The sequence below is a fragment of the Anomalospiza imberbis genome, chromosome 18, assembly GCF_031753505.1.
Source record: "Anomalospiza imberbis isolate Cuckoo-Finch-1a 21T00152 chromosome 18, ASM3175350v1, whole genome shotgun sequence".
Lineage (NCBI taxonomy): Eukaryota > Metazoa > Chordata > Aves > Passeriformes > Viduidae > Anomalospiza > Anomalospiza imberbis.
This window is the reverse complement of record NC_089698.1, coordinates 2,725,941-2,740,890: the sequence shown is the minus strand read 5'-3', so window position 1 is coordinate 2,740,890 and position 14,950 is coordinate 2,725,941. Positions and strand designations below refer to the sequence as shown.

The window sequence follows — 14,950 nt, the reverse complement described above, 5'->3', positions numbered from 1 at the left end:
CTCCATACCAAATGGACTCGTTACATCCAGTCACTAAAAACACAGACAACAGATTTACTATGAATAATTAAAGCATTTTGCAAATTTTATGTTCTACATCCACCTACAACTGTGTTTATGTTGCTACAGAAAAAAACCACCATTAAGGGTTGAAGATCATTAATATATCATTAGTATCAATCAGCACCACGACTGAACCGAGCCACGAGGGGACAGGACACCAAGAGATATGCTATTTTATTTAAAATCAGAACACAGTAGATAACAGAAAGACTTATTATGCAAACAACTCCACTGTATGTTTCACAATTTGCTGCCCCTCATTAAGAGAGTCCGGGGTCACACAGAGGAACCGTTCAGGCACAGGACGACTCTGCCCCCTCTGAACTCCACGTCCGCCACGCAGCTCCACAGGAGGGTAAGAGAACTGTCGGTCTGAGCTCTGTGATTCCAGTTTGAGAGGGCACAGAAGTCCCAGGAGAGGTGGAGACCGAGGCTGTGGAGGATGGGGATGGTGACCTCGACCAGGCAGTGCCCAGGTGCCTCCTGGCATCCCAGGGCAGCTCCTGTCCCCTCCAGCAGTACCGAGGTGACCTGTCTGGATCAGCTGTGCTGGAACAACCCACTCCACCTTCTGTGGGAGGCAGTCCTGAGTGCAGTGAGACCCAGCCAGGAGCCAGAACTGCTCGCTGCAGTCCCAGGTCCAAGTCCCAACTCACAGAACTGCACACAAAAGACTGGCACAAATAATGCTGCCCAAAGAGAGCATTTCCAATGCTACCAACACTCTAAAGCCGTGTTACACATTGTATTTAAAGGATTTTTCTCCACTCCAATTGCTTTGGGGAAGTATATGCTATTTGTAGCAGACATCAAAAATCCTTTCTTTTTATATATATATATATTTTTTTTTTTTTGGCAAGCATCGTGATCCACCCCCTCTCAAGTCTCAGCTTGCCTATGGCATTTTAATCTCACTATCTTATAAACAGTGCAAATTAGTACAATTCTAAACATCCTAGCCAGAGCAGAATTAATTTATTAGCTATAACAGAACAGGAGAAGCTGTTGAAGGGCAACAGGTTGAAAGCACTGACACAGCTCTTGCCTGGTTAGTGTTTCGTCAAGTTTGTTGCTGAGAGGATTGAACAGCTTTCCACAGTCATTCTTCTCCTTTACCCTTGAACTTCACCAGCAGTCAAGTAAATATTTACAGTTTGTGTGCAAACACACACACAAAATTAATGGCAAAACGTTTTCCATGAGCAGCTGGACTTCAGTTATGAGCTTGCAATAACTGAGACATCACATTAGTTACATCAGCTATGTTCAAACTTACCCATCAGTGAAGGCAACTATAAGCTTACAAATAGCAGATACAGCTGTTTGTTCTGAAGTATGAGGGTCAGTTTTTAGTAAAAGTCAGTGCTCTCAAAGAGCCCTTATATTAGAGTTAAGCAATGGCCATTCAAATGATAAAAATGCTAATATCCTAGAATTACAATCACAAGTAGTGATCCTAAGGCACATCAGCCACATGCATATGCAATAATGCATTGTTTTGCTTTCAGACAAAAAAACTGCATTAGCTTTGTCTGTACTTAGTGTGCACAAGAGGTTGTTTTTAGATAAAGTATCCCTGAAAGGTCATTGTTATCACAAAAGTTACCAAAAGACAGAAGATTTAACAAGTAGTAAAAATATTTTTGGACTACTAATACCAATAAAGTCTGATACATAAAATGCAGTGCAAATTCACCATACACTTATCTATCACCCCCATCGCTTCTGAGGATTTCCAACTCTCAGAAAAAAAGTTGGCACTTTGTAAGTGTAAAATATACCTGGTTGTTTTTATGAAATCTTAGTAAAACTGATTTGGGAGTGTTTTAGAGTTTTTGTGTAGCAGGCTCAAAGTATGAATTTCTGTACTCAGACAGCACCCTGGTAGCCCCCACCCACTTTAATTCTTTCTAGGACACAAACCATTTCTACAGCAGACTCATGTTTAGCATCCAGATACAACAGCTGCCACCCAAATACCAGCACTAACAGCACAGCAAAGTTACTTTGAAACGAGTCATAATTAACCATGCTTATACAAAGCTTCAGTGAGAAAATAATACCAAGAAAAGATATCACACTATTAAAAAAAAAAAAAAACAACCACATCCTGTACCATCACTAGATTACAGAAAAAACACACTTTGCAAACAAATCCAATGCACATTGCTTCACAAAATCCCCCATCTATAAAAACTTGCCAGATTTACACTGGGGAATTGGTTCAGATGCCAGTAACACTGACCAACCTTCTGCCCTGTCTGCAGAAGGCAAACCAAGCCAAATGACCATATTCATATTTTCAGAATCAAGAACTTCCTGTTATAAGCTTAATTCCAGATTAGTATTTGCTCACCACCACACTCCAGAGGAAATGATTAAGGGACAATCCAGGACTCACATAAAGAAAAACAAAAATAGATATTCTATTCTGTCCGATGTTTGTAGTACAAACTTCCAAACAATGCAGTGCATTCCAGCACAATGATACCAAAATAACTGAAATAACCAGGGGCTTTGACAGCTTCTGATTGATAACAAATTCACAGACACATTCTGTGCAAACAACAAGTGTTAAAATTTGCCTCCCCTAGTGTTGGATTAAAATACCAGCATGTGTCTGCACCTTAGGCTTCAAGAGCCACATTGAGAGTGAAATCTGAGCTGCCCTAAAAAGCCTCTCCCATCCAGTGGCAGAAGTTAAGAACAGATTCTGTAAGATGCAAACAGCCACCATGGACTTCAAAAGGCTTTTCTTTTTTGCCTACTTGCAGAGAAACATTAACTGCCAATTCCAGATAGATAGGCATGCCCCAAACTGCAAAACTAAACTAAATGGAAAAGTTAAAAGTAGTTCTGCCAAGTGAGAGACAGAGTTAAGGGATAAAATGAAATTGTGGAAATTCAAGTGGGCAATTACATGTGAAAATCCAGTATTTGATTAAGAAAATACCCTGCCTAGATTCCTGGAATCACATGGTAGCAAAAGCTAAGCACCTGTGTAAAAAAATCATTTCTGTATCCAAGGTGTGGAAAAGGAGAGAAAAACCAACCATTAGAAAGAGTCTTAATAGGCAAGGAAATAAAACTGCCTGGTAAAGTGTCTATAAAACCCTAAACTGGCTCTACAAACAGTTTAGTTGCATTTCAAGAGACCAGGACTTTGAGGGTATCAAGCTATTTAGGAGTGGGAGTAGTGTCTACTTTGATTACACACTGTCTAAGGTAACAAATGAAATGCAGAAATGAAACTCTTGTCCTTTTCCCTGCCCCAAGGTGTTCTGACAGGAGTTTCAGCTCAGTGAGCTCTGAAAACACCCTGCACCTGGCCCTGGATGCAAAAGGTGCCGAGGGGAGTCCTGTGCACACCCCTTGCCCAGCAGTCAGATATGGTTGTTACCATCCCAACACTGTCAGAGAATTCCTTAGAGGGACAACCAGCTCCCCGTTTGCAACACATACATCCAGCTGCCATGGGAATACTTCAGAACAGAGGAGGATGCTGATTTACCATCACTGAGGAATTCAGAGCACGACTCGGTTTGTAACATCAACAAATCCACTGCGAGTGCCTTCCCAATTTGATGGATTTACAGAATTTAGACCTCATCACCTTCCTAGGAAAACCTCGTCATCACTGACCTTTGCAAACAAACATCATCACATTTAGCAAAGCAACTGCAAACCTCTGTGCCACAGCTCGGCCTTTGTGCTCCATTGTGCAAAGAACAGAGGCTTCCCATTGCCTACAGCAAGTCTCTGATGGGGGAAAAGGAAATATAAGCACCAATACATAAGTCAGGCGCACCCAAATTTTTACTGGAGGATAAAGCCAGGATGTGGTGGAAGGCGAGCTGGTCTTTGGGGCAGAGGTGGAGGATAGGGGGGTACAAACTGAGCTGGGTACCCCGGCTGTGCCGTTTGACTCGTGGGCTGAGCTGCTCCCGGCCGGGGCGGGAGAGGAGGGTACGGAGCACCTGGGTAAGAGAGAGCTGGTCCTGAGCTCATGGCTGCAGTGAAGGGAGTGGGGAAGCGTCCTGCCGGGCCTGAGGGAGGCGGCGGGGGCGGGATCCGCCGGGGCACCACCGAGGGAGGAGGGTTTGCATCCGCCTTGTAGGGATCGGCAGGGGCTGCTGCGGGCTCGGCTGCCCTCGGCTGCGGCAGCGGCTGAACCTGAGGAAGTCTCTGTCCCTTCAGCACCATTTCCTGCAGCTTCTCGATCTTCACCCGGCGCAGGTGAGCCAGTTTCCTCTTGCTCTGGTACTCGTCGATGAAGGAATCCAGTGGTATTTCACCATCAAGGAACCTTTCTGCCATATTCTGTCAAATACAGAACATTCTCTTAGGGAACAGCCTACTGCAACAGAATCTAAATGGCTCACATCCCAAAAATAGCAGCATTTTGCCTGTGATTTTCCAGCTGGCATATGGAAGATGACTGGCATACTGAAGAATTCTGAGCAGAACTTTTAGTTATTACTCAGACGCACTGAGAGTTAAATATCACTTTTGCATAAATTTATACTGAAGTAACAGCAGTAAAAACATCTGAATCTCGCTCTGAGTGTTCCCCTGATCACCAGAGATGGGAATGAACCAAGTCCAGCAGCTTCCCAGATTGCCAGCTAAACTGAATTACAGCTCAGTGCTGCCTGAATGCCAACAGAAACACTGGGAACTCTGTGAGACTCAGCACAGAGATTATTGCTAAGTCAGGCTTAAGACTCACCCTTATTTGTGGCTTTGGCTAAATGATGTTTAATAATTGAGAGCTGAACCAACATAAAATCACAAAATTCAGCTTGTCCTGGGAATGTCTTTTTACGATCACAACTCAAGGCTAACGAGCGCATTTTTTTTCTCCTGATTAATTACAGAAAATGCCTGCATGCAAATCAGCAAACAAAACCAAACACTCCCATTATTCTGAAGTCACACCACCCTTCAAGCACTTGTGTCTCAGGAAGCGGTGACCACTGGCACCTGCACAGACCCACTGAAATCACAATGGAATACTTCACCAGAAACACTGGAGGAAAAGCAGCACAGGCACAGGGTTTTTTATTAGGCTACTAATTGACATTTATTATGAAGTAATACATGTACCAGGCAAACCCCATTGAAAAAAGATTCCACATTTTTTAACTCTACACGTTTGAAGGCAAAGCCAAGGAACTAAGAGGGTTTGCCTATCTTTTCTAAAAAAGAGTACTTTCTCTCTTGAACTCAATGATGTTAAGAGTAAAATATTACTCAGATAAAAAAGAAATAAAATTGCTGGAATCAAATAGCTGTTGCCTGAAGTTCAAAGCAGAGACAAGACCGTATCCTTAAAATTACTCCTTAATCTGTCACAGGCTCAACTGAGCACTGCAGCCATGGACACCGGAAGGTTCTGGCAATGGGTGGAAGTGGCAGAATTGGGGAGTTCTGTCATTACCTCTGTGTCCTCCTCAATCTTCGCCCCCTCAGTCTGCAGCAGTGCCAGCAGGGTCTCCAGGGAAGCATTACTGGATTGTCTGTCTGCAAAGGCACAGGAAGGACAGAAAATGACAGCTGGCTCTAAGTGACTTGGAACTACACAACAACCTCCAAGGCACATCTGCACAACCAGCAGACTCTGCAGCTCTACACAGGGTGATGCACAGTAAGAAATACATTAACAAGTTCAGGAATACTGTCAGAGTGCTAAGAGCTGAAATTTAATTCCAGTTATATATTTCTAATATTGAAAGCACTTCAGCAAGTGCAGTATCAGATGTACAGTATAATTCACTATGAAAGTTAAATGTAATATTCCATTTGGTTTATAAATAGTCACCAAAAATTCAAAGTGTTTTGCTCTTTAGCAAGGTAACTGAAGTTGATAATTTAGAGAAGAGTGGGTCAAGAATAGGTAGGTAGCAGGAAGAACCCACAGTATCTGTTACTAGGTGTGACAGTCACTTAATAAATCATCAGAGGTGTGATCTATTTCAGCACTACACAAGAATGACATTTCACTTTGTACCCTAATTCACACAGCTAAAATGAGATGCCAAAAACCAAACAACAAACAGGCAAACAGATTTACATTCACTTAAAAAACAGCAAATCATAATTGTCAACAGCCAGTGTTACCTAGTTTTGTTTTCTTTATCTGGTATGCTTCAAAAAGAACTTGCAGCTCTTGATATTTCTCAGTTAAATTTGATTTTAGAGACTCCAACTTTGGCTGGTACAGGAGATTTCCCTCTGCCAGACTGCGGTTGCTGGCAAGAGTCATGTCCTTGCTGTGCTGAACATTTTGGGCCTGGACATAAATTAAAAAAAAAAAAAAAGTGTGTGAAATGACAGTGAAATTATTAAGCAATAAATGAGACTTTGAAAACTTTTAAATAAACAACGAAAGTACGTAAGAATTAGTGCTGTGGCATTGGATCTGCACCTGATGAACAAATGATGAAAACTGACAGATAAAGCAACAGCTCTTGAAAAAATCTGAATTCCAGCAGTGAGACACAATGAGTGCAGAAGAATATAATCCTTTATCTTGTTAATGTGTAAAAAATAAGGATTGCATTGTGACTGTTCCTTCTCCAGAATATTCTTCCCCAACTGTGTTACACCAATGCTGGATTAATGCCAAAACCTTCATTTTTTTCAGTTTAATCCTTCTGCTCAACAGTTCCTAGCCTAAAGTGACAATTCTCACACACCCAAAATTCAGCCAGATTCCAGTTTGCTCACACTCACACATGCACATGATTTTATCAAGAGAGCCTTCAGGAGCTCTGGGAGAGCTGAGTGTTTGGAGAAGTCTGCCCTGGATGTCACATTAGATTCATTAAAATATTCACACATCAAAAGGGAAAAAAAAAAAAAAAAAACAACCAAGGGATTTGATTTCAGATTCTCAGGTTGAATCAACAAGTGGAATAGTCCTCCCAGGGCACAACAGACTAATTCTACTGAGCTGCCTTCAAAACCAACATTAGTTTGGTACATTTTCGTGACCTCCTCCATGCATGTGCCCCCTCTAGTCCAGGTTATCCCCGTTCAGCTGCAGCTGCTCCCATTTACAGCCCCTGCAAACAGAAGCACACACCTTGCTCCTGCCACACTTCTGGGTGGACACAGAGCCACACCCCACAAACAGGAAAAGAGCAAACCCAAATGGGCTGTTTAAAAGCCCCAGAAGAGGTCAGCATCGAAATGCAGGTGTTTTTCCAAACACAGCAACTGTCCTTGAGAGCAATTACTTCCTTTTGCAATATTGATATGCTACTTTAATTTCCTAAATTCAAAACTCGCTTGGTGTTACTTAAACACTTCTGTCCCCAGATATTGCTCTTTAAAAACCAAACTTTATTCTCACCCTGTTCTTGCCAAATCACTTAAAAACCCAACAACAACCACTAAGGATAATGCAGAGTCCTAAATTCTACATCAATCCCAGTTCTACTCCAAATTGTGAAATTCAGAAATTACACTTTCAATATTGTTTTGTCTCCTCAAGCCTAAATAAGCATCCAGCCCTATGCTTGTGTTTCAATGTGGATCTTTTCAAAGAATAAAAAGAAAGTTCTCTTCTTACCTTTGAATTTAATGCAAAATAATTTAAATTAAACTGGTTTCCATTTGTTTATTCTCATATGATCTGATCCTGTTGGTACTGTTGCTTTCAGAAAGCTGCAGTCCCCTTGTTTTACATTTTTTAAAAAAGAATTATGAAGGGAACTAAAATACACAGGGTTTAACAGCTTAATTTGTGGCATCCAACTCTTACCAACCTCCTGCCATCACCACAAACCTTGTTACTGGCTGCCTCCTGAACTGCCAGCCAAGGAAAATTGTGTGCAAAAAGATTGATGGGTTCTGGTGCCTCTTTCACCATTTTAATGAGCTCACTACTTCCTCACAGCAAATTCAGTATTTTCACTGCTTGGGAGGCTGATATTCTCATGTCAAAGCAGGTGCACAGTCAGTCAGGAGAGACCAGTTTAATGAGTGAAATTTGATCTCTCTTTTAGGATGAAGATGTACATTTACCCAGGGCAGGAAAAAAGCCAGTGGACACAAACCTATAAGCCTTTCAAGAAGACAAATACCAAGAAAAGGAAGCTTTTACTATAATCGTTTATAGTAAAGAGGAGGAGGTAGAAGTCCAGATAAACAGAGTAAGAAAAGGCTTCCTAAAGTCAGATGAGACTTTAGTGATGTCCTCCCTGGCTCAAGTGTCAGAATACTTCTCAACAGGAGCAGAAAGGAAGAAGCAGCAACAAATTCCTCATCTTTCATTATGATCTGCTGAATAACTTCTAAATAATTTCAAATAGGTGAAGATGAGTAAATATCACTATGACATGATGTACCTGACTTGTAAAAATAAGAAAAATGTGATTAATATGACCTGCCTACATCTAAGGCAGAGTAACATCCTGTCCTTTGGCTCTGATATCTAATAATTATGGACTAGACAAAGCTTTAGCAAAAGCCTTAAAAATACTTGTTTTAAACTGAAGAAGTTAAGGTATTTGTAATTGTACTGTAAGCTATAGTAATTGAGAGTACACAGGACTTCATGACTCAGCTTTCTCCATACTAGAGCACTTCTGAGAAGGGCCTATTTTTTCTAACAGAAGTTGATCAAAAATGGTAATTGACACTTAATGACAAATTAAAATGTCACTCCTGAAGTCTTCCAGCACTGGTCTGTGTCAAATTTATTTTAACAATGCACACTTGGAGAGATGAGAAACTTGAATCTCACCCAAAACCATGAGAAGAACCAGTTCCTCAGATACAAAGCAAACATAGGAATGATGTTTAATGAAATTTAAGGAGGAGCTGGTGATGAGCCATCCACTTGTTTCAGGACATTGAAACATTTCACGTCACTGAAAGAATTTTGAAGTCTTTGAATTCTATTTCACAAACACAGCAGATATAATCCCAGAGTGATGCAACTTGAAAACAGTCACAATCTATAAATCAGAATAATCTCTGTCACTGCTGTTAAGGTCTGTGTAAACTGACTACAGCAACTGTTCCACTACAATTGGAAGTTAATTTGAGGAATCAGAGAGCAAACACTGTAAAGTTTGCCTAAAGTGTGCTGTAGAAAAGCTTTCTAAAAATGAGTAATTTAAAACTACCAAAAAACCAGCTGCAAAATCATCCAAGGGTCAAAGGCACAGTCCAGCATGAGCAGTCCATTAAGATTATCAGTGCAGCACAAAGCATGCTTTCAGCATCCATTCACAGCTTTCCACAAGCCCGAGACAAAGGCTGTGGAAGGAATAAATCCAACAAAAGGTGTTTTGTTGTCACATGTGACAAAAACGTGCATTAGCAGGGAACTGCTCCTGCACTGGTTGTTCACCTGCCCATTGGAAGTGCAAGGAAAAAAGTTATTTAGAGATAAAAGTCAGGAGCATGGGAGTCCAGCAGAATTCCTAACAAGACTCTTGAGGTCATGAGCACTTCAACAGGCAGGAAACTGTTGAACTGTTAATCTGAAACCAGATGAAAATACCAGTCAGAATCACGAGACACAGTGAGACAGGACAATATTAAGGAGAATATATGACTTTTAAATTTTTTTTTTAACTGCTGAGCTTCCACTATGAATTCTGAATGGGACAAACAGGGCAACCATACTGAGCTGCTCATAAAGGGATTTTCATGGTACAAGGATTGCTCACTCCTGAGCAGAGCACTCAACACCAAACTGTGCTGCAAGAAAATGAAGCCATGGACACATGGAGGTTATTAAAAACAAAAGCCATGGTTTATGCAGCACTTCAAAATTTCAGCTGCTTAAAAAATGAATTTCTTTAATGGACATAATTTGAATAACTTTACTCAAAGATTTATTTAATAAGCATTTCCAAGAGCAGGCAGCAGAACTGCTTTGGGAATTTAGAGTCTACTACTTTTATGAACTGCAGCTTTGTTTCATCCCACTTTTAAAAAAGGGAAAAAAAAGCTGGATAAAATTAAACCAGAACTAGTACTGGCTTAGCAACATTCATACTATAAATGTTGATTCCCTTACTCCAAAATAATGGTTTGCAGCAAGAGTTATTTGTGTAAAATGTCTCTGAAAAGCGTCACCCTGGTTCATCCAAAAGCACATTTCCAGAGGAGCTGTCTCCTGAGACACTGAGCAATCCTGACTACCCACAAAGTCCATCAAGAGCTGCTCTAATTATAAGCTTGCTCTGGCCAGCACCACGGCGAGGAGTCTCTTGGTACCTTCGAGAAAAAGTCTCTTAAGGAGCTATAAATAAAAAGCAGCTTTGTGTGGCACCGTTTTAATTGCTTTATACATAGGATACATCCACAGTAGTTTTAGATCTCTCCAGCCTCTGAAATTCCCACATTCTCTTTCACTTACACATACTTGTAAATTAAGAAGGAAATATGCAGTCACACTGTGGAAGTATAAAGATGCACACTTGGAGTGTCAAATTAACCCCTGAAACAGGAGCTGACAGGTGCAGAGTAGGAGAAGAGACTTCTTTTACAGAAGATTTAGGAGTCCTTTTCATCAAGGACTCGTGAATAATAATACACCCCCTAACAACATCTGTTCTGTAATAAATACTAAAACATACTGCAAAGTAATTAGATTGGCTAAATTTAGCTCTTCTGATTATTTGAAAATAACGAAATAAAGCTTAGAAGGTAAGCTGCAGTTCCTAGACATTTCTTGCAGAGGCAAGACACTCAGCACTGCAATTTGCACTCATCAGACACAGATGGGTTACTCATTTGATGCTCAGCTAGAAGAGAAAAATCTATAGTTGTCACCAAGTCTAATTCCTAACTTTGCAACTAAATTTCATGTTTGGCCAACAAGAACATGACCACTTGCACAATGTGGTTTTAGGACAGGAGTAGGAATCCCAAGAAATCTGGGCATGAATGCACATAGTTTAACTTGGACTTTCTGCCCTGCATGATCTGTTCAATCAGCTTTTGAGACAAGGACTATGTTCAAAAAAATCCTTTTGTGCTTGCCAGTGTACTCTGAAATGCTGAAATGAGAAGAAGGCAATACATTTCTGACTTCTTGATTTCACATAATTAAGGTATTGAGAAGCAAACAATTTTTGGCCATGGAACCTTAGCAGTCAGTAACACAATACTGCACTGTTACACAAGTGATGCTCCAGGAGATAAAAAGAAAATTCACTTTCACAGGGAAATTCGTCAAATCATCACCAGTGTCAGGTCACAAATTCTCTCATCTGTGCTTTTTAGGGTTATCTCACCAACACTGACTTTTATAAACAAATTATTTTTATAACCCTGCCATGGCAGAAGGGTTGGAACTAAATGATCTTTCAGATCCCTTCCATGCCCAAACCATCCTGTGACTGCCAATTTCATGAAGATGGATGCTGCACACCCACTACAGAGATCAACCTGAAAGATGATAAAAAAAACCTTCCTCAGTTTTAAAAGACTGGGAGTACCAGACAAGCAGCTTCCTTCCCTTTTTCTGGCAGACAAGATGTTCGTTGTTCAAGCCCTGCAAGCCCAAGCTCAGAGAGGAAAAGCAGCAGTTCAGCTCTGATGCTACAGTGTCACCCACCTGGGGACACACGTGCAGGATGCCCTGGGAGCACATCACCCGGTGGGCACACACAGACACAGACACACGCCCCCACAAATCCTGCTCAAATGTCACACAGGAATTCATTCCCTCTAAGGCTGGAAGTGCCTATTTTTAGCTGTTAGCAAGAAAGCCAAGTGGTTTTTCCAAATCCTCCTCCTCTGTGAACAAAACATTGGGGTTTGAGCTGGGTTTCCCTTGCAACAAGGAGAACAAAGGGTTTTTTTCAATTGTGGAATAATCAGCTTTAACCAAGTTTGCCATTGAAAATACAAGTGACCTCAGAGAAGGGATTCAGGAATCGTGATTTAATTGGCATGTCACAGTAAATTAGGAATTTAAGGACTTTGGAATAACCCCACAACCTGGATACATAATGGACTGACAGCCAAGCAGCAGTGAAGTCACCATGGTGCCTCCTTAACGTTCAGGATTTCCCTCTCTCCCTCTTCCTGCCACACACTTCCCAGTGAAAACTCAGGTCTCAGCAGCAGAGGCAATAAACAACTCAGTGGAGGCAAAAACAGAAGGAGGAAGAAATATTCAAGCATGGCCAATTCCTTCCAAGATGGGTAAACACATTTCTAGTTGAACAGACTCCAGTAAAAGCCTCCACCTGCAATAAAAGAGGATTATAGCAGACAGCAGCACAGCCGTGTTTCCACACAGCCTGAGCACCTTCAAACCTGGCCACACTTTCCAAACACCACAAAATATTCCCTCGGGCCCACAGAACTTTACTCTACAATTTAAAAGCCTTAAGATGCCAACGAAAGAGGAAAACCTGAGGGTCAAATCGAGAATATGGGCTGGTTGTGCAGGGAGGAAGGACTTCGTCTACTGAGGTCATGAGGTTTTCTGTCACTTCTGATCTACAGTCTTAAGTCCACACTGACAAATCAATAATAATAAAGAGCCCACCGAGGCAGGCCTTGTGATCGTGCCCCTTGTCAGGGGGTCACACTGGAGCCAGCAGCACTGCACCCCTTCACATCTTCACCACGTTAAGCCCATTATAACCCGCTGAGTTTCCTTAAATAGCTTTTATTCAGCAGGGTGCTCCTGCCCCCTGCACACCACGGGGCCTCCAAAAGCTCTCTGCATGTTCTACTTTCTACAGCACCGCCTGTTTCTTCTAAGTTCTCAAAATATAGGCTTGCACAAAAAGTTATTATGGCTGCCCCACTCTCAGAAATCTATTGGCACAAAGTTCAAAATCTAAATTGCTGCATAATACAGCAAATAAATTCCCCAGGACACCTCATCAACTCAGTCCCAGCCTTCAGTGGGCCTCTCCATGTGTAATACTTTGACAATTTGGCTCGAGGTGATTGGGAACAATTTCCTCAGAAGCACCAAAAGGGCCAGAATCTTAGTTTGAAAGAACACAATTATAACTGATTTCACTTAATAAACTAAGCTCCTTTCTCGAGAAGATGTTGCCACTGTTTTTCTTCTCCTGAGGCTTTTGTCCTCTAATTTAAGAAAGCAGAAACCCCCCAATAAATACAGGACCCAGAGAGGCAGAGCACATTTTTTTCAACTTTTCATACATATAGCTTCATCTTATTCGCTCTTATCTGACTAAGAGCAAGATTCTTTCAGGGACATCTGTGGCCAAATAAACCCAGAACAGTCTCATATCTGAACTGTAACACCCAGTGAACACTGGCACATAGAAAAACCAGTTAAAGAAAACCACAGCCAGAGGAAGAAAACAGGCTCCTATTTTGTTTTAAGAATCACAGATCCAAAAGCACGACTTAGAGTCCGATGCACTGACAAAGACACTTCAAACAGGCAAAACAAGCAGCAGAAAAGCCTGACAGCCCTGGCTGCGCCCAGCATACCAAGCGAGGCACACAGAAATCTCTTTCACATTGTTTTGAATTCACCCTGGCAAAATCCTTCACCACGGCCAAGGCACAAAACAAGGGCTGTGCGAACGGAAAAGCTGATCCCACCTCCGGGCCGTCAGTGTCCCTTAATTCAGTGGACGAATTAATTGAATTTCGCGTTTTCAGCCCGCCGAACCCTCACCCCTCCTACGGCACCCAGCGGGCACCGATCCCCCCGCCGCGGGCCGGCGAACAAAAGGCCGGGAGGGCCGAGGCCGGGAGAACGAGGGCCGGGGGCGGCAGGGAAGGGGAAGCAAGGAAGGGACCGGCAGCGCTTCCCGCAGCCCCCGGGGCTCCTCACGCACCGGCAGCTCCACGGCGGGGCCGAGACCGCCCGGCGGCTCCGGGGAGCGGGGAGTCATGAACCCCCCAACACCGAGCGCACCGAGGGCGGGGGGCCCTGCGGGCTGAGGGGGGCGGCCCGAGGAGAGACCGCGGCCGGGGAGTATGAGGCAGCCGCTCACCTCCTCCATCTCGCGGGCCATGTCCTGGAGCCGCTCCTCGTCGTCCAGCAGCGCGCTGAGCTCCTGCAGACTCAGCGCCTCCAGGCGCCGCGCGTCCAGCGCCATCCCGGCCCCGCTCCCGTTCCCGCCCCGGCCCCGGACCGGAAGTGCCGCCGCGGTCTCGCCCCGGCCCGGCGGGCACCGCCCTCAGCGCCCCCTGCCGGGGGGGCGTGTCGGGGCGTACCACGGGGGCGGCGCGGCGGGAGGGGGGCGCTGCTGGACGGAACCAAAGGGGCCTGGGGAGGGGGGCCGCGGTGGCTGAGCGGGCCCGGGATGAGGGGAGCCCCTGTGAGGGGACGAAGCCCCTGTGAGGAGACGAAGCCCCTGTGAGGGGACGAAGCCGCTGTGAGGGGTCTGTGGAGACAGTCCCTGTGAGGGGGTGAAGCCCTTGTGAGGGGGTGAAGCCCCTGTGAGGGGTCTGTGGAGGCAGCCCCTGTGAGGAGATGAAGCCCCTGTGAGGACATGAAGCCCCTGTGAGGGGGTGAAGCCCCTGTGAGGAGATGAAGCCCCTGTGAGGGGACGAAGCCCCTGTGAGGGGTCTGTGGAGGCAGCCCCTGTGAGGGGACGAAGTCCCTGTGAGGACATGAAGCCCCTGTGAGGGGACGAAGCCCCTGTGAGGGGATGAATCCCCTGTGAGGGGTCTGTGGAGGCAGCCCCTGTGAGGGGACGAAGCCCCTGTGAGTGGATGAAGCCCCTGTGAGTGGATGAAGCCCCTGTGAGGGGACGAAGCCCCTGTGAGGAGATGAAGCCCCTGTGAGGGGACAAAGCCCCTGTGAGGACATGAAGCCCCTGTGAGGGGTCTGTGGAGGCAGCCCCTGTGAGGGGACGAAGCCCCTGTGAGGACATGAAGCCCCGGTGAAGGGATGAAGCCCCTGTGAGGG

The 14,950-nt window shown here is 44.1% G+C and overlaps 1 protein-coding gene across 1 annotated transcript; it reads right to left on the bottom strand.

Moving 5' to 3' along the window:
* Positions 1-3,823: 3,823 nt before the first annotated feature.
* VPS37B (VPS37B subunit of ESCRT-I) lies at positions 3,824-14,216 on the bottom strand. Its single transcript, XM_068208430.1, has 4 exons — positions 14,031-14,216; positions 6,184-6,355; positions 5,504-5,586; positions 3,824-4,383 (listed from the first exon to the last, which is right to left on the bottom strand). The coding sequence occupies exons 1-4, from the start codon at positions 14,133-14,135 to the stop codon at positions 3,880-3,882; spliced, it is 864 nt and encodes a 287-aa protein (XP_068064531.1). The 5' UTR covers positions 14,136-14,216; the 3' UTR covers positions 3,824-3,879.
* Between the last annotated feature and the right edge of the window lie 734 nt (positions 14,217-14,950).

Bases quoted from the DNA above. Each gene is read 5' to 3' on its own strand.
- VPS37B (XM_068208430.1), bottom strand. From the start codon at position 14,135: ATGGCGCTGGACGCGCGGCGCCTGGAGGCGCTGAGTCTGCAGGAGCTC. The intron at 6,356-14,030 runs GTGAGCGGCTGC...ATTTATGTCCAG, and splicing joins TGGCCCGCGAGATGGAGGAG to GCCCAAAATGTTCAGCACAG. The intron at 5,587-6,183 runs GTAACACTGGCT...GTGCCTTTGCAG, and splicing joins GATAAAGAAAACAAAACTAG to ACAGACAATCCAGTAATGCT.